The sequence below is a fragment of the Callithrix jacchus genome, chromosome 19 (genome assembly GCF_049354715.1).
Source record: "Callithrix jacchus isolate 240 chromosome 19, calJac240_pri, whole genome shotgun sequence".
NCBI lineage: Eukaryota > Metazoa > Chordata > Mammalia > Primates > Cebidae > Callithrix > Callithrix jacchus.
This window is the reverse complement of record NC_133520.1, coordinates 38,771,416-38,798,714: the sequence shown is the minus strand read 5'-3', so window position 1 is coordinate 38,798,714 and position 27,299 is coordinate 38,771,416. Positions and strand designations below refer to the sequence as shown.

Sequence of the window (27,299 nt, the reverse complement as noted above, 5' to 3'; positions counted from 1 at the left end):
GCGCGGAGCTGGGAGCGCGATGGTCGGCCGCCGCGGCGCGGCAAGATGCTGGATGGGCCCCCGCTGGCGCGCTGGCTGGCCGCGGCCTTCGGGCTGACGCTGCTGCTCGCCGCGCTGCGCCCTTCGGCCGCCTACTTCGGGTAGGTGCCTTCCGCGGCCGGCGCGCACGGGTGGGCGGGGGCGGCAGAGCCGGGGCGGGGGCGTCGGAGTCCCGGGGGTGGCTCGGGCCGGGGCGCGGCGGGGCCGCCGGGTTGCCTGGCGCTGTGTGTTTGCCGCGCGCGCGTCGCTCCGTCCGCTCCGCGGCGGGGCACGGTAGAGAGGCGGGCGGACCCGTCGGGCTTGCGCGGGGCCGCCGTCCTCCGTGACCGCGGAATCGTGGTGGTCGCCGCCGCGGTGAGCGGGACCGCCTCTCGATTAGGGACTGGGATCAGGTCCCGGCTTCTTGGGGCCGCCCTGTGCTTGCCAAACGGCTGGAGCCTGAGTCTTCGGCCGCAGCCCATCGCCCACCTAGCAGCTCCCCGCCTTTCTCTCCTCGAGAAGTTATTTAACAGTAACAAAAATACGTACAAAATCCAGATGTTCCTTGCGCTGAGCCCCAAAGGGAGAAAGAAAGAAAAAAAAACCCTCCAAGCTGGAGGAATTTGTTTTTCTTGCGCTTTGCTTCTGACGCTGTGGCGTGGACCCCTGCCCGCGGGAGCGCGTCTGCAGGACCTGGCCTGGAGCGCAGGGCCCGGCCGGAGCGTCCCGCGGTGTCACTGCCGGTGCTCGCGTGTGTCTGCAGCGGCGCCTTGCCGGGCTGTCGGCGCGTTTCTCTGCCTTTCCTTCCCTTCCCCCCTCCCAGGTCGGGGATGCCCAGCCCAGCGACCTTATAGGGACCTCGCCGCGCTTCGGGCACGCCGAGGTGCAGGGTGGCACCGTGCGAGGCAGCGCCCCCGGCCTCCCCGCCACTCTCCCACCTCTGCCCCGGGCGCCGCCCCTGGGAGCCCTGGTTGGCCTTCGGATCCCAGCCCCCGACCTGGGCGCCCTGGGCCGCTCCCTGGGCCGCCGCCCTCCGCCGGTCACCTGTTCCCGGCCCTCTGGCCCGAGCGCCGGCGCGAGGCTGCCTGGCCGGCAGAGGGCCCCGTTGGTCCAGGAATCTGGCACCCGCCAGGGTGGGGAGAGGCCGCCTGGGCCGAGGAGCCCTGCAGGTGTATCCTGTTCTCAAAGAAAATAAAATATTTTCATGGGAAACTTTCCCTTTGTGTTTTTCTTTCTCCGCCTTTTTTCTCTCCGTTCCTTTCTTCTGGGTCGTCTTCCAGGGTCAGCTCGGTGTCTCCGTTCCCTGGGGCCCCCACCCACAACCCTCTCCTGGCTCCGACTGTGGGTACGGCCCTGGGCCGGGCTGGCACGCCACGGCACGCCATCTGTGCAGCCCGTAGCCTCACCCGGGAAGGCAGAAGGGAGGGCCACAGGTCCGCGGTGAGTCACGGGGGCCTTGCCAGCCAGCTGTGCTTCCCTGCTCTCCGGCCCAGCGGAGGCTCTGCTCCTCTGGCTCCGGACACACCCTGGGCTTGTCTGGGCTGGGCGGCTTTGTCCCTGCTGTGATCCGATTCCTGGCGACGGGGTGGGGCTGGGTCCTGGCCTCTCCTCCTCTGATCTGTCTCTGGGCTCTGCGCCCCGGTGGAGGTCAAGGGGCTCTGCTGCTTTAGCTGAGTGCGTGTGTTTCAGCTCTCTTGCTTTCTTGCTGTGGTGGCTTCTCTGGCCAGGCCCCCTGGGCCCTGCTTCTTAGCTGCAAAGGGCCCATCAAGGGAGGATTCCTGAGTCCTGTCCTGAGGGCAGTTCTCCACATAGCCGCCATGTGGGAAGTCCAGAGGGCAAAGCCTTCAGGGACAGCTGGCATTGCAAGAGGGCAGCTAGGACTCTGTTTGACGGAGAATGAGCGCCTTCCCGAACCAGGGGCTGGGGAGGCGTCCTGGGTCAGGGCAGGCCAGGCTCCCCAACTCTAGTCAGCTCCTGAGGTTGGGCTGTGGAGGGGAAGAGGGCACAAAGGGCTCCAGGCTGGCTTGTGTGTAGAGAAAGGCCTCTCCTGCTGGTTGGGGTCTGGGACTGTGGCTCCTGGCCCAGCGAAGGCAGGGGCGGCCCAGGGCATTAGAGGCCAGGTGGAGCTGGATCGGGGCCAGTGTGGCCCTCCCCAGCTCCAGTCCAGGGAGCAGGGAGAAGGGGCTGGGATCTAGGGCCTTTTTTTCCCTTCCCCCCTCTTGAGAGCTCTGCCTGGCACGGAGGCTCCCGGGCAAGAACGCGGCTCCAGTTACAGCCCAGGAACCCGGAGAGGAGAGCCTGGCCTGGGGGAGGGTCATGTGGGCCCACGGGAGTCCTCGCTGCCCCCTCCCTGAGCTGCAACCCAACCCTGGCCGGTGCCTGCTGCCCTCCTGGAAGCCTCTGGCCACCAGGCTGGACCCCCTGTGGGGAAGAGGCTCCCTTGGCCTGGCCCTGCACCTCCGCCTGGCTAGCAGGTGGAGTTTCCATCTGGTTCTCCCAGGGCCGTGTCCCCATGCCTCCTTGCTGGCTTGGCCCCAAGCCCTTCTAGACAGAGGGGTAAGCAGGGAGGCCAGCCTGAGGCCATGGGGAGGGCTTGGGGTGCAGACTCAGACCCTCTCCTGAGGCTGCAGCGAGAGGGTAGGCCTGGGGGTGGCCTGAGGACATGGCTTGTCCTCTGTTGGGAGGCCCCTCTGGCCTCACCCTTGCTGGGTTGTGGTCTCAGGTAAGATGGTGGGTCCGGATTAGACGCTGGGGCTGCTCCTCGGCTGGGCCCACACACTGGATGTGGTGTCGGGGCTGGGTCTGGGGGCTGTTGGTGCCCAGTGGGGCTTGAACCCCTGCCCCTGGCTGGTGGGCTGCCTGGCTCCCTGGCACTGTGGCCTTATCCTTAGGGGTCCCGGCTAGCTTGGGACAAGGGCAGCAGCTTCCCACGGGGGCTGTTCTCTAAAGGCCCTGAGGCTGTTTTGTGGTGGTGGCCTTGTAGATAACTCAGGAAACATTTGCAGGCCACTCTGGGGGCCGAGATGGTGGGAGGCCCGGCCCTGCCAGGTTGTCCCCTTCTCTGGGCCTCAGTAGCCTGGAGGCCTGCCTGGAAGAGGCATGAGCAAGGCTGGCACTGAGGGATTGTTGAGGTGCCCCCGGCTGTGGCTCCAGAGCCAGCCGTCGGGACTGGAAGGTGCTTGGAACTGATCCAGAGCCCAGGCTGAAGGGAGTGACCACTGCGAATCAGGGGCCCGGTGGCTTTTGTTATTGGATGTAACTCACGTCCTGTGAAATCCACCCTTTTAAAGTACATATCCCCGTGGTTTTGAGTACCTCATTTGCCAGGCCTTGCAGCTCTTACCACTGTTTGATTCCAGAACATTTTCCTCACCCCAGAAACCTCATACGCATTAGGCGGTCGCTGCCATCCCTTCCCCCAGTCCCTGGCAAGCACTCGTCTGTGTTCTGTCTCCATGGGTCCGCCTGTCCCGGGCGTTTCCTAGAAATGGAATCCTGTGCGGTGTGGCCTCCATGCCTGGCTGCTCTCACTTAGCATCACCGCCGTAGCACGCGTCCTGTCGCCTTCCTTCTTATCACTGAGTCAGACCCGACTGGATGAACCTCAGAGATTTCGTCAGTTGAGGGACATCTGCACCGTTTCCACCATTTGGCTCTGATGGGTACCGTTGCTGTGAGTGTTGGTGTGTGGTTATGTGTGTGTGTTTTCGGTTCTTGGGGTACCTAGAAGCAGAGCTGCTGAGTCACGTGGAAGTCTGCTGTTATGTCTTTGTTTTTGTTTTGTTTTATTGAGACAGGGTCTTGGTCTGTCACCTGGGCTGGAGTGCAGTGACGTGTGCAGGCTTATTGCAGCCTCCACCTCCCAGGCTCAGCCTCCTCGCACCTCAGCGTCCCAAGGAGCTGGGACCACAGGCACAAGCCACCACGCCTGGCTCGTTTTTTTAAGCTTTATTTTTTGTAGAGACAGGGTTTTGCCATGTTGTCCAGGCTGATTTTGAACTTGTGGGCTCAAGTGCTGGGGTGACAGGCGTGAGCCCCACTCCCCAGCTGCGTTGAGGTTTTTGAGGCCCTGCCAAACTGCCTTCTAGACACAGTGTTCGAGGTTTCCACCAGCAGCTCACGAGGCTCGTTTCTCCACTTCATCGCCGACGCTGGTTTTCTGTTTTATTTTCTCCTGTGGCCGTCCCAGTGGGTGTGGAATGGCACCTTGCGTGGCTCTGACTGCGTTTATCAGGTGGCCAGTGGCGCTGAGCACACTTTCCTGGCCTCGTGGGCCGTGGGTCTCCTTTGAAGAATGTCCTTGCTGCTCCTCTGCCTGTTTTTAGTGCGTGGGGGGCTGCTTGTCTTTCTGCTGTTGAGTTATGAGAGCTCTTTCCATATTCTGGATCTCTCCTTGGACTGAGGAGAGCCTCACCCGTCGACCCTGTGGGCACTGTTCCCTGACTGTCGCACCAGGTGCGCGGGGGCAGCTGGGACGTCCCCCATTTCCTAGAGCCTGGTGTGGGGAAGTTGTGGGTGCTCAGGGGACTGGCAGAGGAGGCTTCGGAGAGGCTACTGTCAAGGGTGTGGGGAGGGGGCCGTGTTTCCCACATTAGTGCCAACATCAGACCCCACAGGGTCCAAGAGGGAGGCCACCAGCTGTGGGCGAGACAAGCCCGGCTGGTCCCATGGCTCTGACTCCGAGTACCAGGCCTGGGGCACAGCTGGCTGCCTGGATGAGGGCACCTGCAGGTCTCTGGAGGTGCCAGAGAAGGGGGAGTGGGCCTGAAGTGTGGAATCAGAGGGCTGTGTGGTGGGCAGGAGAACCCTCGGAAGGGGACATCTGGGGAAGCCCTTGGCCGGGCCTGGGGTGGGTGCTCTGGGTGCCACAGGCACGGGCTTTGGAGTAGCTGAGAGCACAGGCTGGGGTTTGGGCAGGTGCTGTCCTGGAGACCCCCCCCAACCACTTAGGACACCCCAGGAAGCATGTGGGGCTTGGCCTCAGGAGGAAAGGCCACACAGAGTGCTCTGGAAGGCCAGGAGGGCGGGGAGGAAAGGGGTCAGGCGGCTGCCTTGTTTTGAGAGACCAGAGAAGTGGCTTAGTGGGACAGACCTCAGCAGAGGGCTTTGGGGGTGGGCTGGGGAACAGGAGGGCTCCCTGGGGACTTCTCAACATGGAGAGGAGAGGACGGGGCAGGGGATAATGGGGGCATTTCTCCAGGACTCATGGCCTGCACAGGGACCCAGGTGGCCAGCTTCCCAGCCAGTGGGGCCACAGGTGGGAGGGCCTGGAGTGGCAGCCTGATGGCCCCTGCAGGCTCTGAGGCCCTTCCTCCCTCCCACTCCGTACCCAGGGGCCTTGGAACCCCCAGCCCCTCCCTGCCCCACCCGCTTGGGGTCCTGGCTCCCTGGAGGCTGTGGAGGGTGTGTGGTGAGGACAGAGCAGCAGCCCCTGGCCGCCCACAGCTGAGGAAGCAGATGTCCTGCCCACAGCCGGCGGCTGTCTGGACAGGGAGACAGCTGGCCTCATCTCGTTCCCGCCTGCTGCTGGCTGCAGACGCCCTAGTGCCCACCCTGGCCTCAGACCCCCCGACGGCTGCTGGGGTGCCCCAAGGCTGTGGGTGCCCCACTCCGGGGTTTGGCCATCGAAGAAGCGTGTGGGTGATTCTTCCCATAGGAAGGAGTGCACGGATTCCTCCCCATGCTCTGGGCCCTGGGGCGGGAGGGGAGGAGGTGATGCCTGTGGGAGGGTGGGGCAGCAGGAAGCGGCACCTGTTGACAGGCCTCCATGGGTCTCCCGCCTGATCCCAGGGCTCCCTTTGTGCACTGTGCTGGGCGGAGGGGTCAGGACCGGCGCAGTTGTCTGGGAGTAGGGCAGCCCCTGCAGCAGCATCCGACTGGGGACTGAGCCAGGCCCCCGGAACCCAGAAGGTGAGCCGCGGGTGGGGGTTCCCCAGACCTCAGCCTTCTGGCTAGAAGTTGATCTCTGATGGGGCTGACCCTGAGGGACAGGTGAGGCCCTGGGGGGACAGCAGTGCCATTTGCCCTGTGCCCCAGGGCTCACCTGACCCTCGGCCGCTTCTTGCATGAAGCCCAGTGACTGCCAGACGCCTCCTTCACTACCTGTGCGCCTAACGCTGGGGTCGGCCAGGAGGGTCCCCGGGGATCTCCTCAGACACCTCGTTCCCTCCCTGGTCACTGAGCTCTGGGATTGGCCAGGAGGGTCCCATGGGGTCTCCTCCAAGCTGCATTCTGTGACCCCTCAGCCCAAGACTCCCTCAAGCCCGAGCTCCCCCTACCAGGAGGATCTGTGTCACTCATTCACCTGAAAGCCCAGCCCCGGTTCCTATGGGACCCTGACTCTGGCAGGGCTGTGTCTACATCTGCTGTCAGATGTGATGGAGTGCCAACCTGGCCACCAGGCTGCTGCAGCTTCCCGTGTGTGGACGGTGGGCCACGTGTTGGTGACCGCCCCAAAGCAGCCGTGCAGAGTGCAGCCTCAGCAGGGATGTGACCTGGTTTTCCTTCAGGGGTCATTTTCAAGCACATCTATGGGCCAGGCCGGGCAGGGTGGCAGGTGGATGGGGACGGTCTTACTGTGCCCGCTGACCTGGGTGGCACTGGGCCACCCCTGGCTCTGTGACCTGCAGCCTGGGCCCTCCCTGGAGCCTGTCCCCCTCCTGGCGTGGTCGTGGCTGACTGGGCGCTGCTGCCCGCCAGAGGAAGCCCAGCTGTCCAGCTGGCAGCCGCAGCACCTCAGGACCGGTGGCCGGACGGGACGGTGGAAAAAGGCAAGCCGCAGGCTGCGTTTGTTTTTCTTAGCGATACCTGAGGTTGGCGCAGCCAGGGGAAGTGGGCTGGAGGTCTGGCCTGGGAGGAGCTGCTCTGGAGCCTCCCAGAGCTGGAGAATGTCAGGGCCGGCATCCCTCCTGGCCAGATGGGGACAGAGGCTGCAGCCCTGGGGTCACTGTGGGGTAGGGAGGAGAGCCAGGTGGACTTTGGGATGCCCCCTCTGTGATACCCACGGGAGTGAGCTCCAGAGGGGATGATGGTGTGGGAGGTGACACTGGTGGCTGCTAGAAGGTCCCTTGGTTCTCCCTGTCCTTCCGAGCAGCTGAGCAGCTATGTGGGTCTGCTGCTGTCTGGAAAGGCCATGGGAGCTGTGGTCACTGAGCACAGAGGCCTCCTGGAAGCTTCTGCTCTTCACCTTCCTCCCAGGGGTCCTGTGTGCAGCCTGGGTTGCCTGTCTTGGGGCCCCCTCTGGGGTCCAGGGCCTTGCCCCAGAAAAAGACAGTCAACTCAAGTGGCCCTCGGACACTGGGGGAGCTGGGCTGAGCTCCATGGTTTGGTTTGGGGGACCACATGGGTGCTGCAGACACAGGCAGAGCAGAGCTCTCTCCAGGGGCTGCTGTGGGACTTGGGGCTTTCAGCAGGGTGGGGGGCGTTTCTGTCAGGCCCCAGGACACCTGGCCTGGTGGGTGCCTGGTGTCAGGGCAGTGGAGGTTGCTGGGTGCCGTGGGTGTTCTGTCCCCCCACCAGGAGCCCAGCCTCCCTCAGGGACTGCGTTGGGTGAGCCAAGCTGCAGTCCGCCGGAGCCCCCTCATCTGCACCAGCATCCCTGTGGCACGTGCCCCGCTTGCTCCAGCGGATGGCTGGGCCCCAGCGGAGTCGCAGCCCCAAGGGGGAGTTGGGCTGGAAGCTGGGCTGGGGCTGGGTTGACTTGCAGACCCCGGGGAGGGTGGAAGGTTGATCTCAGTGCTAGAACTTGTTTTGATTTTGTTTCACACAGAAATTAAACGCTGTGTGGCAGGACTGAGGTTTTGCTTGGGGGGGTGCTGTGGCTTCTGGAACTGCAGCCTCTCCCTCCGCCCCAGCCCAGGGAAGAGAGCTGGGTCCCAGTCAGGGTGGCCGTCGGGGTGGCCGGGCCTGCTGGCGGGAGGCAGGGAGGTCAGAGGCCAGCTTGGGGATGTGAGCTCCCTCCATTGGACTTCCTGTCCATCGTGCTGAGAGTAGGAAGGAGCCTGTGGCTCTATGGACCGGGCAGTGTAGGGTGGCCATGCCTGTGTCTCGGGCTGCCTCTGGGGACAAGGCCCACTTGGCTACCCTCAGGCTCAGGGCAGTGTCTGAGTCCTCCAAGGGTGGCCCGATCCCCAAGCAGCCAGGACATGGCAGCATCAGGCCCAGCCCAAGGAGCAGGGGCCGTCCCCACTCAGACTCAGCACCATGTGTGCTAAGCTCAGCTCCCTGTGGGGCTGGGGAATGGTCTCTGCGGAGCTTCTGCAGGGGTCAGTGCTGACCACCCCGGCCAGCTTCCAGGGCTCTAGGAGGTGGCTAGGTCACTGCTCCTGTCTGCAGCGTGGAACTGTTCTGTGACAACACAGCCACAGCCACAGCCACAGCCACGTGTGGGTGTTGTGCCGTCTTCCTTCTCTCCACCTGGCCTGTGTCCTCCTGCGTGGTTGTATCTGGAACCATAGCCAGAGGTGGGAGGTGGCCAGGGCTCGAGGGCGTGGGTGTCCTGTGCAGTCGTCATCCAGGCTCTTCACCGGGACAGCAGCCATGAACTGGCGCTGCCGTGGGGCTGGCAGGGGTGCAGCCGGGTCACAGGCCGCTCTCAGGTCCCAGCCCTGCCTCCGCACTCATGGGCTGCACAGCCTGCCACACTGTTTAATCCCCTGAACCTCAGTCTCCTGCTGGTGTAGCAGAGTCAAAAACACACTCACCAGGTCCTTTAGGACATGAAGACGAGACACTTGCTAGTGTAGATGCCCGTTTCCAGCCACAGGCCCAGGAGACTCAGAGGGTTTTCTGCTCGAAACACCTAAACCTGGATTTTCACATGGATCTTATGTGTGTACATGTATGGTGTTTGGGTTTGGATGGGTATGTGCATGTGTGTCTGTGTGTATGCCTGTGTGTATGGGTGTATCTGTGTGTCTGGGTGTGGGTGGGGCTTGTGTAGGTATGTTTGTTCCAGTGCATGTGTATTTCTGGGCGTATGGGTGTGTATGGGTGTATCTGTGTGTATGCATGTGTATGTACACGTGTGTCTGAGTAGGGGTGTATCTCTGTGTGTGTGCCTCTGTGTGTATGGGTTTATGGGTATGTATGGGTGTGTCTGTGTGTATGTGTGTGTCTGTGTGTATGTGTGTGTCTGTGTGTGGGTATATCTGTGTGTATGTGTTGGGTGTGCCTCCATGTGTATATAAGTGTTGTCTGTATGTATGGGTTTATGGGTTTGTATGGGTGTATCTGTGTGTGGGTGGGGTTTGTGTAGGTATGTTTGCTCCTGTGCATGTGTGTATGTGTATTTCTGGGTGTATGGGTTTGTATGGGTGTGTCCATGTGTATGGATGTGTCTGTGTGTGGGTATATCTGTGTGTATGTGTTGGGTGTACCTCCATGTGTATATGAGTGTTGTCTGTATGTATGGGTTTATGGGTTTGTATGGGTGTGTCCATGTGTATGGATGTGTCTGTGTGTGGGTATATCTGTGTGTATGTGTTGGGTATGCCTCCATGTGTATATGAGTGTTGTCTCTATGTATGGGTTTATGGGTTCGTATGGGTGTGTATGGGTGTATCTGTGTGTATGCGTGTGTATGTACATGTGTGTCTGAGTATGGGTGTATCTGTGTGTGTGTGCCTCTCTGTGTGTATGGGTTTACGGGTATGTATGGGTGTGTCTGTGTGTATGGGTTTGTATGGATGTGTCTGTGTATGGGTATATCTGTGTGTATGTGTTGGGTGTGCCTCCATGTGTATATGAGTGTTGTCTGTATGTATGGGTTTATGGGTGTGTATGGGTGTATCTGTGTGTATGCGTATGTATACGTGTGTCTGAGTATGGGTGTATCTGTGTGTGTGTGCCTCTATGGGTTTATGGGTATGTATGGGTGTGTCTGTGTGTGAGTTTGGGCGTGTCATTGTCTTTGTGCATGTGTGTGTATTTAACTTTATAGCTGTCAAGGAGCTGATGAAATGGATGGACGGCAGGAGCAGATTCTGTACATGAAAGCGTGAGGTCCGTTTGGTCTAAGGGGATGAGGTTGCCTGGTAAACGCCAGGGCCCACTCAGGAGAGAATATCGGAGGAGACTCTCCCACGCCCCAGGTGGCCCCCAGGGCAGGACACAGTCACCATGTGTGTGCCGAGGCCTGAGTCACCAACATGGTCCGGCCCTGGCCTTGTGCTGGGTTTTGGGTGGCCTGGCTCTGGGACTGCAGGCCTTAGGAGCTGGGCCAGTGTGCACACAAGAACCTTTCCAAATCTGTGCCAGCATCCTGGGTCTGCTGTCAGATACCACAGACCAGCTGGCCTCAAACAACAGGACTCCTGCCTCTGGTCTGGAGGCAGGAAGTCAGAAATCAGAGTGTCCACAGCGCCGAGCCCCTCTGGAGGCTTGAGGGGAGGGTCCTTCCTGCCTCTCCCAGCTGCACCTTACGCCCGCCTCTCTCCTCATATGCCCCGCCTCTCTCCTCATACGCCCCGCCTCTCTCATATGCCCTGCCTCCCTCCTCATACGCCCCGCCTCTCTCCTCATATGCCCCGCCTCCCTCCTCATATGCCCCGCCTCCATCCTCATACGCCCCGCCTCTCTCCTCATACGCCTCGCCTCCCTCCTCATATGCCCCGCCTCCCTCCTCATACGCCCCGCCTCCATCCTCATACGCCCCGCCTCCATCCTTATGTGGCCCTCTCCGCCTCAGTTTCTTCTCTGTTTTCCTTTTCCTTTTTTTTTGAGACAGCGTTTCTCCATGTTGGTTAGGCTAGTCTCAAACTCCCAACCCCAGGTGATCCACCCGCCTCAGCCCCCTCAAAGTGCTAGAATTACAGGAATGAGTCACCACACCCGGTCTCTCCTTTTTCTTGTAAGGACAGGCTCCACTGGCTTTAGGGCCCACCGTGTCTGGGATGGTCTTGCCTTGAGATTCTTATCTCGGTGATCTCTGCAAAGCCTCTTATTCCTCCTAAGGCCCGTCTGAGGTTCTGTTAGACACAGTTGGTGGGGACGCCGTTTGCATTTGGCGAGGTTAAGGTAGCACCTTTATCCTCTGCTTCAAATTGTTCCTGCCAACTGTTCCCAAGTACAGTGAGTAGCTCGGGGTCAGAGCTAACCAGGCCTGCACAGAAACACAGCGGGGGGCCTCGCGAAGACAGCCTCAGCCAGCAGCTCTCCTCGCTGCGCCTCAGGAAGGAAGACACTCGGGATGGCTTCGAGGCTCGGGAAACCACAAAGACTGACCCAGCAAGTCTGGAGAAACCAAATAGAGCTAGAGGGGAAAAAAGTAATGGCCTGATTTACAGTAGATTAGAAACAGCTGAAGGGAATCAGCGCACAGGAAGATAGGTCAGGATAAATTACCCGGAGCGTAGCAGAGAGGCGGCGAGGTGGCAGGCAGAGGGCAGCGTACCTCGATGGCACGGGGAGGCTTGCCAGAGGCCGAGAGGGTGCGGGAGCAGGACAGGGCTTGTGTGGATGAGGGGAGAGGACGAGCGTTTTCCAAAGCTGTAAAGAAGATGCCAGAAGCCCAGCCTCTTCCCAGGCAGAAAGTAAAAATCCCGCTGGAACATGACAGGTTGGAAGAGCGCAGCAGGCAGGGCACGGTGCCTCATACCTGTGATTCTGACACTTTGGGAGACTGAGGAAGGAGGATCACTTGAGTCCTGGAGGTGGAGGCTGCCGTGAGCTGAGACAGTGCCACTGCCCTCCAGGCTGAGCAGAGCAAGACCACATCTCAAACAAAAAAATTCTGGGCGCAGGGGCACATACCTGTAATCCCAGCACTTTATGAAGCTGTGGTGGGTGGATCACCTGAGGTCAGGAGTTTAAGACCAACCTGGACTACATGGTGAAACCCCGTCTCTACTAAAAACACAAATTAGATGAGTGGCCAGGTGTGGTGGCTCACGCCTGTAATCCCAGCACTTTGGAAGGCCAAGGTGGGTGGATCACATGTGGTCAGAAGTTCGAGACCATCTTGGCCAACATGGCGAAACCCCATCTCTACTAAAAATACAAAAAAATTAGCCAGGTGTCATGGCAGTTGCCTGTAATTCCAGCTACTGGGGAGGTTAGGGCAGGAGAATCGCTTGAACCTGGGAAGTGGAAGTTGCAGTGAGCTGAGATCACACCACTGCACTCCAGCTTGAGCAATAGAGCGAGACTCTATCTCAAAAAAAAGAGTAAAGAAATTGAAACAATGGGAAAAAAGTCACAGCACTGAAGACAAAGAATCATAAAAGCTGAATACAGATGAGGCGTGAGGACACCACCGACCTGGCACCAGCCTCGGGAAGCGGAGGCCCTGCCGCCTCCCAAGATGCGGGAAGGAGTCAGGACAGAGCATGGGCTCTGAGGGTGCCATGGAGGGAGTGCTGAGCAGTAAAACAGGGTCTTGCTGGGCCTCCAAATGGAGCTAAAACACGCGATAGCACACAACTCAGGGCGGGAGTGTCGAAGGGAATGTGTTCTCTGGCCCTGCGCTGCCTGGGTAGAGAAGGCACTGAGCAGCAGGAGGTTTGGGTACGTCACAGACACGTGGTGTAGCGTTGACAGTGACCGTGAAATTACAAGCCAGACGCTGCAGCTTCAGATGAGCAGAGGGAAAATGTAGAACAACAACAACAAACCCCAAAAGAGGAAACGAGGATGAAAACCAGCACGTGTGGTCAGCAGAAAGGGCGAAACGAGGGTAAACTGAGGCCCTGGGAGATGAACTGCTCCAGGTGTAAGGCTGGGTTGATTGAGGTGTGATTAGGGGCTAACTAAGATGCCCCGTAAGAGACACTTGGAGGATGTAAAATGTTACAGGAGGGGCGAGAACTCACCAACTCGGAGGGCTTGGGGCAGAGGGAATCTCGAGAGGAGGAGGAGGAAAGAGCCAGAGGGTGAACCAGGCTCTGCAGTGACTGGAGCCTGTGACTTGGGGCCTGTTTGGTGGCCTGAGGCTGCGAGTGGGGTCACTACGATTCAGGTTAGCGAGGAAGGCATGTCCAGAGCCAAGGCCGGCTGGAAACTGCGCCTGTTAGCCAAGCAGTGGAAGGAAGGAAATAGAAGGCACTGCTCCAGTACACACACCTGGCACCGCGAGGCAGGCTTACCGCGGACGGGAACGCGTGAGTGGTGTGGGTGGAACATGGAAGCAGCCACGGCGTTCCCCTCAGCCAAGGCCGACCTCGGAGCAAGGCCCCAAGCCTCTGCATAAAATCAAAGGCTGAGACAAGCCAGGAAGCTGCAGAAGCCGTGGTGGGAGCGAGCAGAGGTTGGTTCGTGAGGTTTAAAAAAAGAAGGCGTCTCTGTAACACGGAAGTGCAAGAGCTGATGGGGACACTGCAGCACGTTCTCAGCAGGTCCAGCCAAGATCGCTGACCCAGGGGCACCCTAACAGCAGGTCTTCAGTGCAAGTGAGTCGGCCTTCTACCCAAAGATGTCATCTGGGACGGTCGTAGCTAGAGAGAGGTCAGTGCCTGGCTTCAAAGCTTCAAGGGACGGGGTGACGCTTGATAGGGGCTCATGCAGTTGGTGAAAGGTGAATGCTCATTGACCATTGCAGCAATTCTAGGACTGTCGGGAATTACCCCAGATCTACTCTGGCTGTGCTCTAGAAACAGTGTGACAAAGCCTGATGATGGCACGTTTGTTCCCACCATGGTTTGCTGAGTGTTTTAAGCCCACTGTGAGACTTGCCGCTCGGAAAAAGATTCTTGCAGAGTATTATTGCGCACTGGCTGTGTCCCGGTCACCTAAGAGCTCTGATGGAGATGTGCCAGGATATACACGCGGTTTCCATGCCTGCCGACACAGCATGCGTCTCCAGTCCATAGATCAAGGAGTCATTTCGATGTTCAAGTCTTACTATTTACATTTGATAAGGCTGCAGCTGCCACAGACAGTGATTCCGCTGATGGATCTGGGAAAAGTCTATTGAAAACCTGCTGGAAAGGAGTCACCGTTCTAGATGCCTTCAGAACACTCATGATTCATGGGAGGGGGTCAAACAGCAGCGTGAACAGGAGTTCGGAGGGTGCTGATTCCAGCCCTCGTGGGTGGCTCTGAGGGGTTCCAGACTTCAGGGAGGAAGTCGCTGCAGATGTGGGGGAGCAGCAGGAGAACTAGAGTTAGAAGTGGAGCCTGGAGGTGGGACTGAACTGCTGCAGCCTCCTGAGAAACGTGAATGGACGGTGACTTACTTCTTATGGATGAACAGAGAAAGTGGTTTCTGAGGCCTGGCACGGTAGCTCACACCTGCAATCCTAGCACTTTGGGAGGCCGAGGCAGGCGGGTCACCTGAGTTCAGGAGTTTGAGACCAGCCTGACTAACATGGTCAAACTCCGTCTCTACTAAAAATACAAAACTTACCTGGGCATGGTGGCGGGCGCCTGTAATCCCTGCTACTCAGGAGGCTGAGGCAGGAGAATTGCTTGAATATCGGGGGGCGGAGGTTGCAGTGAGCTGAGATCTCACTACTGCACTCCAGCCTGGGGGACAGAGTGAGACTCTGTCTCAAAAAGAAAAGAGAAAGTGGTTTCCTGAGATGGAATCTACTCCTGGTGGAGGAGACGTGGAGATGACAAGAAAGGGTTTAGAATTGACAGGAACTGAGCGGATAAAGCAGTGGCAGGGTTTGAGAAGAGAGACTCCTATTGTGAAGACAGTTCCACTGCGGGTAAACCTGCTACAGAGACGCCTTTCAGGAAACGGAGAGTCCATGATGCGGGTGGCAACCTTCATAGCTGTAAGAAATTTCCATAGCCACCCCAGCCTTCAGCATGGAGGCAAGACCCTCCCCAGCAAAAAGATGACAACTCGGTGAAGCTCAGAGGATGGTGAGCCTTTTAGTGATCCAGCATTTTTAAATAAAGTGTTCGTAGTGTTTTTTAAACATAATGCTGTTGCCCTCTTAGTACACTGTAGTACACACACCTTGGAGAAGCACTGGGAAACCAAACAACTCCTGTGATTTGCTTTATTATGACCTCTGTTTTTTTTGTTTTTGTTTTTTTGAGATGGAGTCTCCCTCTGTTGCCCAGGCTGGAGTGCAGTGGCGTGATCTCGGCTCACTGTAACTTCTGCTTCCAAGGTTCAAGCAATTCTCCTGCCTCAGCCTACTGAGTAGCTAGGGTACAGGCGTGTGTCACCATGCCTGGCTAATGTTTTGTAATTTTAGTAGAGACGGGGTTTTGCCATGTTGGTCAGGCTGGTCTAGAACTCCTGACCTCATGATCCACCTGCATCGGCCTTCCAAAGTGCTGGAATGACAGGCGTGAGCCACTGCCGGCTGTGACCTTCTCTTTACTGCGATGGTCTGGAAGCAAAGCTTTAAGATTTCCTAGGTGTGCCTGTGTATCTCAGTAAAGCTATTCAGAAAGAAAAGAAAAACTGGATCAGAAAGGAAATCTTTTCCAAGAATAGCTCAGTCCTTAGACGGCTTCATGGTTAGTTCTTCAGAACAAACAAACAAGATACAATTCTCACCTGATACAAACTCTTCCAGGAAAGTTAAACAGAGGACCCCTCACCCAGGCACTGAAACTCAGTGGGACGAAGATCACACACACGGGTGTGAAAATCCTAGGAAGACACTGTCAGAAGACAGCCAGCCCTGGAGAAAAGGACGGAGCCTGTCCTGGCCAGGTTGAGTCTGGGAAGACAAACTCCCACAGACCGTCAGTCAGTTTCTCTAGCTTCTCACCTTATGAGGGAGGAGTCATACCTCAAAAGATGTAGGGACGACATTCTATAACATTCAGTATCCACTTAGGATTTTTCTTTTTTTGAGATGGAGTCTCACTCTTGTTGTCCAGGCTGCAGTGCGGTGGTGCTATCTCGGCTCACTGCAACCTCCGCCTCCCAGGTTCAAGTGATTCTCCTGCCTCCACCTCCCGAGTAGCAGGGATTACAGGCTGCGCCACCACGCCTGGCTAATTTTTGTGTTATTATTTCTTAGAGACACGGTTCCACCATGTTGGCCTGGCTGGTCTCTTAACTCCTGACCACAAGTGATCTGCCCTCCTTGGCCTCCCAAAGTGCTGGGATTACAGGTGTGAGCCACTGTGCCCGGACCCATTTATGATTTTAAAGGTTCTTAGAAACAAAGAACCAGAGGTGCCTCTGGGGCCTGAAACGGTGTTTGGGCGTCAGGCTTCATGCTGAAATGTTGAAGGCGTTCCTCTGAAGGTGAAGAACAAGACCAGGGTGGCTGCTGTCAGCTTCGTATAAACCGGGGTGATGTAAGCTGCTTTTTCTGTTTATAGACAGTCTCACTCAGTCACCCAGGCTGGCATGTAGTGGTGTGACTGTGGCTCACTGCAGCCCTCACCTCCCGGGCCCAGGTCTGGACCATTTGCTGAGTGTGGCACAAGCTGCGTGGATTCTGGATAGGCCATCCATGCACCGGCACAACTCACAGCTGTGTGGGGAAGAATGCGCTTTCTCCATCTTGGGAATGATTGGTCCGGTGCAGCCACAGACGCGCACGCACGTGCAGCGCTTGCTGAGCTTATGCACATACCGCTGGGCTCCGCTTGTCCTCTGAGCACGCCCATGGCGACTCGGCATGGATGCACACGGGCGCTGCCTCTCACGGACCACGTGACACGCCACGGAGCATGTGGATCCCATGTTCGCGGCTGCTCTACTGCTGTCTCCAGCACGTTCCTGTCACAAGCCTGCGCTGAATGGTGTGCCGGGAAGGTGCAATGCATGTGTAGCCTGTGCTTCCAGAAAGAGAACTGTCAGGCGTCTTAGTCTACGCAGCTACTGTGGCGAAACACCACAGCCTGTGAGCCTGCAAAACACAGGAGTGTGCTGCTCAGCTCTGGAGGCCGGAAGTCCAAGGTCAAGGTGTAGCAGATTCCGTGTCTGGAGGGGGCACTTTCTGGTTCATGGACAGTGCCTCCTCACCATGTCCTCACGCAACGGTCTCTCTAGGGCCCTTTTTATTTATTTTTATTTTATTAGTATTTTAACTGCAGCCTTGACCTCCCAGGCTCAAGTGGTCCTCCCACCTCAGCCTCCTGAGTGGCTGGGACCACAGGCATGCACCACCGTGCCTGACTAATTTTTAAATACTTTGTAAAGACCAGGTCTCAATATGTGGCCCAGGCTGGTCTTGAACTCCTGACCTCAGGTGATCCTCCCGCCTCAGCCTCCCCGTGTGCTGGGATTACACAGGTGAGCCGCCGCACCTGGCCTGGGGTCTCTAAGGACATAATCCGGTTCACCACCCAATCACCCTCCAGAGGCCCCACCTCTAATGCCAGCACTTCGATGGTGTTAGGTTTGAGCCTATGAATTTGGGGAAGATGCAAACATTCAGAGACCTGCGGTGGGTTACATGTCGGTCTGGAGTTCCAGCCATGATGGGATGACAGTGTCTCCCCGTGTCCTTAGCAGTATTCTCATCACATTCGATACGTGCGTATTAATTAACGAAGCATAATGTACCTATCTATCTATCATCTATCTATCTATCTATCTATCTATCTATCTATCTATCTATCTATCTAATATATATTTTCTGAGATGGGGTGTTGCTCTGTTGCCTGGGCTGCTCTCCCATTCCTGGGCTTAAACGACCCTCCCGTCACGGTCTCCGGAGCGGCTGGGACAGCAGGCACAGCATGTCTTGGAGCGGGGCTGAGTGTCGGCTCAAGGGTTTGAAGAGCCAGTTGCTTTCCTTCCCTTGACCTGTGGGTTTATACTCATTGTCTGTCTTCAGTCGGTTCGTTTGTTATTGGTTTATAGGAAGAGATTTGCATCCAGGCACACACATGTGGACACACGTGTGCACAGCGCTGGGCCGTGGTCTGGATGGGAGTCGCAGGGTTTGCCCCAGATGACTTCGTGCCACCTCTTTTTGTCATTGCCATGCAGAGATTTTTATACTTCTAAGTAGTCAAATGTATTTGCTTTTCAGCGTCTTCTGGGTTCTGAGTGTCATGGAAGAAGCTTCCCAGTTCTGAGGTTGTGTTGGGAACCACACCTCCCTTCTTCAGCCCTTGTGGCAGGTTCTTGTCCTGAGAGCCGCACCTGTCAGGAGGGTCTGGGCCTCCTCTGCTGGGCTCAGTCCCCAAGATTGCCCGCCATGCTCCTCAGTGTGCCTGGTGGCGCCGTCTGCCTATTTATCCTCAGAGCTGCAGCCCCCGAGGCTCTGAGTCCCCCTGGTTGGCTAATGCTGAGCCCACCCTGACAGTAAAGGGGGCATGGGGCAGGGGGCCCCCCCGGGCAGGAGAGGTGAGGGGTGGGGGCTTAAGAAGGCATGGTCAGAGCAGCACAGCATTCAGTGACTACTCCAGGGAATGGCGTTGCCCTAGGGCCTCAGGCTGCCCCCCGTGGCCCCTGGGCTGGGCGTCACCATCCCTCCACACCCTTTTGCCAATGCTGACAGCCCACCCTGCCTAGCCTTGGATCAGGGTCAGTCCCCTGCGGCTGCGTTTATAGAGCTGCCTCTGATGGAGTGGTGTCCTGGGGCCGGAGGGGAGGGCAGCTGCCCAGCAAGTCTCCAGGTGCAGCCACACTTGCTGTCCTGCTGTCCACCTGCTCCAGGGATGCCCTAGGGAAGGCTGGAGGAATCGGTTTGCCACTGTCAAACCAGTTCTCAGTGCCCCGACTTGCTCAGGCCTCACCCTGATCAGTGTGGGCAAGGTGGTGGGTCACAGGGAGGGGGCAGGGCAGGCTGATATTCCCAGTCCCCATTGACAGGGAGGGAGGGCTGGCTCTGGTCGATGGGGCCCCTCCTCTCCTCCCCTCCCCCTCTTCCTAGCGCCCTCCGGCTCCTGCCTCCCTGTCCCCTGTCCACACTTGTGGAGGGCCTGTGCCAGCCTGGCTGTAGGGGTTTTCTTGGACACTGGCTTGGGCTTGTGGGTCCTGGCAGGTCCAGGCCTAGGGAGAGGCACAGGTGGGAGGCTGTTGTCCTGAGGGCTCTTCTGGGCACAGCTGTGGCATTCCATCTGGGGATGGAGGTCCCCGTCTGCAGGCTGCCTTTGTGTGTGGAGTGCGGCTCTCCTGGCTCTGCTCCCCAGCGTGTCCCCCACCCCCGCCCGGCTCTGTGTGCCCAGCTGTCTTGGGATATCCCATCGCTGGACCTGGGACTTGGAAGCCTCTGTGCATGGATGCCCACAGCGCCACCGGTGCTCCTGTACTGACCCCCAGGGTGTCTGAAGGGACCTGTGAGCACTGCACGTACTTCCCTCACCCCAGGCCTCTCCCAGCATCAGCCCACAGCAGCATCTAGGCTCCAAGACTGGCGGGTCCCTCCTGCCCTCCCCATGGGGCTGTGCCTGGGGCCCCCGATGTTCAGTGTGAGGACACTGGGCTGGCATGTCTGACACGTGACATGGGCGGCCTTGGCTCAGTGTGAACTCGGCTAGGCCAGGGTGGGGTGCGAGGAACGCCTGTGCAGTGAGCCTCCCAGCAGCGGCCTGGAGACAGGGGGCACCCAGTGGGGTGGAGCCGGGTCCCTGGAGCAGTGGAGGTTGGGGGTGCGTCCTCAGTGCTGCGGCGGCTCGGGCCTCGTGTGAAGATGGAGGGTGGTGTGCCTTAGCTCAGAGGCCCCCAGGAGTGGCTTAAGGGATGGGTTAGATGGGGTCTGTCCTGCAAAGAGGGTGTCCAGGCTTGGTGAGGTGAGGGGAGTAGAGGGAACCAAGAGCCAGCTTCTCAGCGCCGCACACCGAGCCACTGAGGTGGGGACACCCCAGCCGGACCCTGGGAATATCTGCGCAGACTGTAGGAGTGCTAGGAGGCTCCAGGGGCCACAGGGGGTCATGGCAGAGGGTGGGGTGACCTCACGCTGGGTCAGCTGGGTGGGGCTGAAGAAGGTGGAGGGTGTGGCAGATGCCCATCAGGCGTAGCTTGGGATTCAGGCTCCAGAGCCTCCTCCCTGCCCACAGTTCTGGGCCAGGCTGTCCTCTTGCGTATGTGTGTGTTGTGGGGGTCTCGTCCGTCCAGTGTGGCCAGTCAGCTAGACTTCCTGAAACGTGGTGTGGGGGTGGAGTCAGCAGCAGAGTCAGCCGTGCGGTTGCTGAGACCATGCTCGTTGGAATGGGGGCCGTGGGTGTTCCTCCCTCCCCTGCCTGGCTCATCCTGGGTTCTGTCTGCCCCTCTCACCTGCGGATGGACACGCCTGTCCCCTGTCCCCTGGCCACTGACACATCTGGCCCAGCTCCAGCAGGGCTTCCCGGGGCCGGGCTCACGCTGACCTCTCTGTGCCCAGGCTGACGGGCAGCGAGCCCCTGACCGTCCTCCCGCTGACCCTGGAGCCCGAGGCGGCCGCCCAGGCGCACTACAAGGCCTGCGACCGGCTGAAGCTGGAGCGGAAGCAGCGGCGCATGTGCCGCCGGGACCCGGGCGTGGCGGAGACGCTGCTGGAGGCCGTGAGCATGAGCGCGCTGGAGTGCCAGTTCCAGTTCCGCTTTGAGCGCTGGAACTGCACGCTGGAGGGCCGCTACCGGGCCAGCCTGCTCAAGAGAGGTGAGTGTGGCGGGCCTGGCCCTCAGGGAGGCTGAGGCAGAGGCGGCAGCCCAGGCCTCATCCGTGTCCCAAGAGGCCCCTCTTGGGCTGCTCTCCTGGGGACCCAGGCCCAGCCTGCCAGAGGAAAGGGTAGCCCCTTAGCTCCCTGGGCACCACCTGCCCTGCCCTGCTATAGGCACAGTCATTGCTGGTGGCCAGGGTGTGCTGGCTTGGCTTTAGATGGGGACCCAGGCTGCCCGGGGCTGCCCTGATAGCCCTTGGCTTCTGCCAGATGGCCCAGTGCCCAGTGGGCTGTGCCTGTGCAGAACCTCCTCCCACCCTCATGGGGGCTCTCCACCACCTTATTTCAGCCACCCTCCCACCTGGGGCTCCTCCCACCCCCTCCCAGGGGCTCTCCTCTCCAGCGCCTATTTCAATGACCCTCTCACTTCAGCCCGGGGGTGGCTGGGGCTGTAGCCGTGTGCCCCTGCACTGCAGTAGCTTGTTTAGAAATTGGGGACCCGAGGCCCAGGGCAAGGCAGAGCTTGCCAGTGGCCCCATGATGAGGCTGGGAGGGTCGAGACCCTGACGTGGACTGTGACCACGGACCCGGAGCCATGGCCAAGGCGGCTCTGGTTTCTCCCCACCCCAGCCAGCCCTGTGCCTGGGGCACGTCCACACCCTGTCCTGAGCGCAGCCCCAGGAAAAATGCTTGGAGCCCCCACATGGGATTCATACCCTTGGGGTGGTTTGGCTCAGCACAGTGAAGGGGGAGCTCACCGACCCGCCCATGCCGACCCCAGGCTTCAAGGAGACCGCCTTCCTCTATGCCATCTCCTCGGCTGGCCTGACCCACGCACTGGCCAAGGCATGCAGCGCGGGCCGCATGGAGCGCTGTACCTGTGATGAGGCGCCCGACCTGGAGAACCGCGAGGCCTGGCAGTGGGGGGGCTGCGGGGACAACCTCAAGTACAGCAGCAAGTTCGTCAAGGAGTTCCTGGGCCGGCGGTCCAGCAAGGATCTGCGAGCCCGCGTGGACTTCCACAACAACCTCGTGGGTGTGAAGGCAAGTGGGGCAGGGCGCAGGGCTGGCGGGTGGGAGGGGAGGGCCAGAAGGAAGAGCACCAGGTGGGTGGGGTGGGGCTGCTACAGGGCAGGGTGGCACATAGCTGAGTGTTCCCTGTAAGAGGGTGGAGGCTGTGCAGTGCCAGCCAGGGGCCTAGAACCTTTCATGCCCATATGGCTCCCTACCCACCAAACGGGGCAGTAGCCATGGAGGGGTGCCCCATGTCTGCCCGGTCCCCGTGGGGCCCCAGGAGGGTGTTCCTGGTTAGGCGGTCTAACCAGGATCATGGGACTGTGGGTTTCATGTGCCAGCCAGCCAGCAGGCTTGTCACCAAGACTGGTGGGAGTAAGACGTGTCCTGCAGACCAAGGTGGCAGGCATGGTGGGCAGCGGGTCCCGGGGAAGGGCTAGGGGTATGGCACCCACTCACCCAAATCAGGGGAGTCCAGTTCTGCCCCAGCAGCCCTCTCCGTGGCCAGGCCTCTGTTCTGAGGGACAGAATCCTGCCCTAAAGATTTGGAGGGAAAGGGAATCAGCTCTCTCCCAAGCCCTTCAGCGGGAGGGGGGCGCTGGCTGCGGCCGTGGCTGGCCAGGGGTGACTGCGGCTCTCTGCTCATCCTTTGTGCTACCTACAGCGGTTCAGTGCCCAGGTCTACATGTCTGGGGGAGTCCAGGCTGGACCCTGTAACCCCACTCTGCACAGAGCCCCCAGCATCTCCGCAGTCCCTGAGCAGGGATGGGCAGGGTAGGCACATCTGCTAGAAGCTGAGGGGCGTTTCTCCTTCCTGCCCTCATCTTCATATTCACCAGGCAGGCCAGGAATGTGGAGCCCTAGCCTGGGGAGGGTGCGGTAGTGAGAGCCGGGCCTGCTGTGAGCCTCGCTTGTGGAGAAGTCCAAGCCCCCAGTAGCCCCCTTTCTAAAGGATCAGCCTCCCCTTTTGGGCCTCTCGTGCCTCCTTCCGCCTTCTCAGGATGGCTGGTGGGCAGGGGAGGGGCTGCAGAGTGGATTCAAGCCCCAGGTAAGGCTCCTTCTTTTCCTTTGTGCCTGACCTCCACTTCCCCTCTTCACGCTTTGTAAGAGATTAATGAGAAGTGGGAACAGGAAGGGTGCTCCCTTAGCTCCGCAGAGCTTTTTAATTAGATTGGTCCCGGCTTCTCTGCAAAGCATCATAAAATGTGACTCTTCGGTTGCTGGCCAGAGGCGGCTGCCATGTCTTTATCCTTGAACCAGCCCTCCTGGGGGCTGCTGGCCTGGGAGCTGAGCCACCTGGCTCAGGTCTCACCTGGGAAGGGGCCTCCCCACCGGGCCCATCTTTGCAGGTGGGGCCCGAAGTCCCAGGAGGGGACAGACCTAGCCAGGCTTCTGTAGCAGTCCCCAGTGTGGATTGTGGGTACCTGGCCCTCCCTGCTGTGGGTGAGGGGTGCACCCCTTTCTGGGGCTAGCCTGGACCCTCTATCGAGGCGTAAGGGGCTCTCTCCCCCCAGGAGCCCCTCTCACCCACAGCATAGGCCTCCCTGCTCCTGCAGTGCCTGCACTGGCCTCCCAGCAGCCTGACCCTCAGCGCTCGTGGGCTGGGGGCCGTGTCTGCACAAGTGATAGCACCTGGTTCCCGATACTAGGGGTAGGGAAGTCACGGTCAGCTCACACATACACCACTGGATGAGGCCATGCTTGTCCTCACCTGTCCAGCGAGTCTTGTGCTGAGAGCAGACATGAAGTCCTGGTGGGACTGGGATTATGAGCATGGGGACAGAAGCTCCAGCCCCTGCCGAGGGCAGCCCCCAATGCAGTGTGGGCTTTGTGGAGGTGCAGGGGCACCTGGAGGCAGAGTGGCCGTGCATGCTAGGAGCCTGAGCTGGATGTGGGATACGCAGTGGTGGCCTGGGCGGAGGCACGGGTCCGCAGGGGGGTCAGGGGCAGGGGCCGCTCACTGCCCCCCCTACACAGCCCTCACGCTGTCCTCCCTCCTGCTCTGTCCTGCCAGGTGATCAAGGCCGGGGTGGAGACCACCTGCAAGTGCCACGGTGTGTCAGGCTCCTGCACGGTGCGGACCTGCTGGCGGCAGCTGGCGCCCTTCCACGAGGTGGGCAAGCACCTGAAGCACAAGTATGAGACGGCGCTCAAGGTGGGCAGCATTACCAACGAGGCTGCCGGCGAGGCAGGCGCCATCTCCCCGCCGCGAGGCCGCGTCTCAGGGGCGGGGGGTGGTGACCCGCTGCCCCGCACTCTGGAGCTTGTGCACTTGGACGACTCACCCAGCTTCTGCCTGGCCGGCCGCTTCTCCCCAGGCACCGCTGGCCGCAGGTGCCACCGCGAGAAGAACTGCGAGAGCATCTGCTGCGGTCGCGGCCATAACACACAGAGCCGGGTGGTGACGAGGCCCTGCCAGTGTCAGGTGCGCTGGTGCTGCTACGTGGAGTGCCGGCAGTGCACGCAGCGCGAGGAGGTCTACACCTGCAAGGGCTGAGTCCTCAGGCCCCGCCAGCCCTGCTTCCCGGGGTGCAGGCATTGCACACGGTGTGGAGGGTCTCCACCTGTAAGTCTGAGTGTCTAGGCCCAGCCCCAGCTGTGTGGGGTACCAGCATTGCACACAGCATGGAGGGTCTCCACCTGCAAGGCTGAGTGGCTGGGCCCAGCCCAGCTGCCCGGGGTGCCAGCATTGCACAGAGCATGGACAGTCTCCACCTGCAAGGCTGAGTGTCTGGGCCCAGCCCAGCTGCCCAGGGTGCCGGCATTGCACACGGCATGGAGGGTCTCCACCTGCAAGGCTGAGTGTCTGGGCCCAGCCCCAGCTGTGTGGGGTACCAGCATTGCACACGGTGTGGAGGGTCTCCATCTGCAAGGCTGAGTGTCTGGGCCCAGCCAGCCCTGCTGCTCCGAGTGCAGGTATTGCACATGGTGTGAGAAGGTCTCCACCTGCAGGGGACGAGTGCCCAGGCCTGGCCATCCCTGCTGTGTAGGGTGAGGGCCATGCACACAGTGTGAGGGGTCTACACCTGCAAGGACTGAGGGTCTTTCCTGGCACCCTGGGGCATACAGCTGAAGCAGGGGGACGGGGGCCATCTGAATTGGCTATCTAAGCCCTGTGTCTCCCCATCTCCAGCACCCAGAGGCAGGAGCTGGCTCTGGTCTGGTGTGTGCAACCTCTGCTTACGCCCTGGGCCACGACCTCCTCCATCTGACCCGAGAGCATTGCTCCAATGCTTTCTGAGCTGTCTCCCGTCCCCAGCACACCAGTCCCCGGGGAGCAGCGCCCCATGCCAGCCCACTGGCTTTTGCTCCCCACCGCCTCTGAGGCACAGGGGCAGGTGCACCTTGATGACCATGTGGCCTGTGTGTGGGCTGCCCGTGGGGACTGGCCTGGCCCAGGCTGCCCCGACACCAGCACTGTCTTCGGAGAGTGAAACCACTAGAGGAGGACGCAGCCTGTTCCGCCCCCGCAGGGCCCGGCCATGCAGGTGCCCAGGCTGGGGGGACACTGCCGACCTCCGACGTTGAGCACTTCTCTTTGGAGTAAATATCAGTGACTTTTAAATTATTATGATTATTTAACTAATATAATAATTATTATTTTCTCCATCCCTGCCACCTCCCGCTCTCAGCTAAGCTCCAGTCTGGGAGGCCCCACCTCCGTCCCTGACCTGTTGCCTCCCAACCCCGCCTCTGATCTGCTTCGTTTGAAACCACTAAATCGAGATTGTTGTGTAGTTAAGAAAACACGGTGAGCTGTGTCTGGCCACAGCCCTCGGGGCTTCTGGAAGCCAGCTCCCCTCACCCCGTGCCAGCTGGCCACTGCCACGTGGTGGGCCAGTAGGGGCCCCTGCCCTGCACCCTGTGGGCAGAGGGCCCAGCCTGGCGGCTCCGCGCAGATTCTTGGGCTGGAGTTGGTGGTGGGGTGTGGGCGCTGTGAGGGGCAGGACGGCCCTTTGGTTCATGTCATATCATGAGGAAGCCGCTTGCTCTTCCTCACTGTGTTACTAGGGGACAGATTGGGACAGAGGCCAGTGGAGGGAGTCTCAGGCTCGCATCTGGCCACAGAACGCCGTGCTTTATGGCCCTGCTGTTGTGTTTGCTGGGGACAGTGTGCCTTGCACTAACCTGGCTTGGTTTGAGGGTGTGGTACGTGTGTGTTGTGAGTGTGTGCACTGGTGTGGGTGTGTGTGTGTGCTGGCATGGTCATTGCATGTGTGTGAATGTGGTGTGTGTGCTGGTGTGGTCAGTGGTCAGTGTGTGTGTCTGTGTGTGTACTGGTGTCATCTGTGTGTGTATACTGGTGTGGTTGGTTGTGTGTGTGTGCTGGTGTGGTCTGTATATGCATGTGTATACTGGCATGGTCAGTGTGTGTGTGTGTGTGTGTGTACTGGCATCTGTGTGTGTGCTATCATGGTCATTTGTGTGTGCTGGCGTGGTCAGTGTGTGTGAGTGCATATACTGGCGTGGTCTGTGCGTGTGTGTACTGGCGTGGTCAGTGCGTGTGAGTGCATGTACTGGCGTGGTCAGTGTGTGAGTGCATGTACTGGTGTGGTCTGTGTGTGAGTGCATGTACTGGCATGGTCAGTGTGTGAGTGTGTGTGTACTGGCGTGGTCAGTGTGTGTGAGTGTGTGTACTGGCGTGGTCAGTGTGTGTGAGTGTGTGTACTGGCGTGGGCAGTGTGTGTGAGTACATGTACTGGCATGGTCAGTGTGTGTGTGTGTGTACTGGCGTGGTCAGTGTGTGTGAGTGCATGTACTGGCATGGTCAGTGTGTGTGAGTGCATGTACTGGCGTGGTCAGCTTGGCCGTGCTCTGCTGTCAGTGGCATGGTGCTGCCTTAGGTTCTCAGAGCCTCTCGCCCCGGGCTCCATCTGGTGGGTGTTCCAGCAGCTGTGGGCTGGGTTCTGGGTGGGCTGACAGTGTGGACACAGGAACTACTGAATGAATGGGTGTCTCAGAGCCCCAAAGGTCTCCAGAAAGCCCGGCGGGGGCTCTGTGTTTTTAAAAGAAAACCTATTTATGTTGCTGTGGGTCTCGCCATTCCTGTGTTGTAGTACGTAAGAACGTTTATTCTCCTGTGGTTCAGAGGGCACCGGACACGTGTCTGTGGCTGTGTCACTAGACCGCAGTGTGGGTACAGGACGCTGGGTTTGTCCCTGGTCTGGTGCAGGCCTGGCTGGCGGGGGGTGGCCCCTGCCCTCTGCTGTGTCCGTACCCACCGGACCCCGAGAGGCACAGCTGGCCACACACCCTCATGACATGACAAGACTGTCGCTCAGTCACTATTGGGTCTATGAAGGGCGTCAAGTCAGAGGAAGGTTTTTATTTTTAATCAAATATCACATTTAGCTCTATGTCATAAGTATTCAGAAAAGTATTTTTTTAAACAAGGCAGACTGAAAATGTCTGCTCGCGAGTTGGTTTCTATACAAACATATATTGGAATGTCTTGCTGGATTAAGAGGCCGCTTGGCCGGAGCCTCCTGTTTCATGCGCTTCTCTTCTGTGGGGCAGTAGAGGACAAAGGGCTGTTGGGAGGGGCTCGGCCCGCTCCTTGGCCAGGGGACCCAGCCACCTTCTCTGCACCGGGCCCTGTCCTGAGGAACCTGGACCCCCGGGTGGCTTCTGGCCAGGTGTGGGTGGGCGGGAGGGGCCCCGTGTGTGCTCCGAGTCTCCATGCGTGCAATGATTTCTCTACCTCATCTGTGTGGCCCGTCCCAGAGGGACTGTGGAGAATGTATTTATTTAACAGCTTTGTGTCACAGAACCGGAAACAAATGGAAACACGAAATAAATGTATTTTAAATTATA

General features: G+C 59.3%; 1 protein-coding gene across 1 annotated transcript; it reads left to right on the top strand.

Annotated features, from left to right (window-relative positions):
* Nucleotides 1-27,299, top strand: WNT9A (Wnt family member 9A). Its single transcript, XM_035280681.3, has 4 exons — nt 1-140; nt 20,214-20,470; nt 21,253-21,515; nt 23,500-27,299. Exons 1-4 carry the CDS (start codon nt 46-48, stop codon nt 23,980-23,982), a joined length of 1,098 nt encoding a protein of 365 aa, XP_035136572.3. The 5' UTR covers nt 1-45; the 3' UTR covers nt 23,983-27,299.

Coding starts and splice junctions, on each gene's coding strand:
- WNT9A (XM_035280681.3), top strand. CDS start 46: ATGCTGGATGGGCCCCCGCTGGCGCGCTGGCTGGCCGCGGCCTTCGGG. Junction 141..20,213: donor CCTTCGGCCGCCTACTTCGG/GTAGGTGCCTTC, acceptor CTCTGTGCCCAG/GCTGACGGGCAGCGAGCCCC. Junction 21,516..23,499: donor ACAACCTCGTGGGTGTGAAG/GCAAGTGGGGCA, acceptor CTGTCCTGCCAG/GTGATCAAGGCCGGGGTGGA.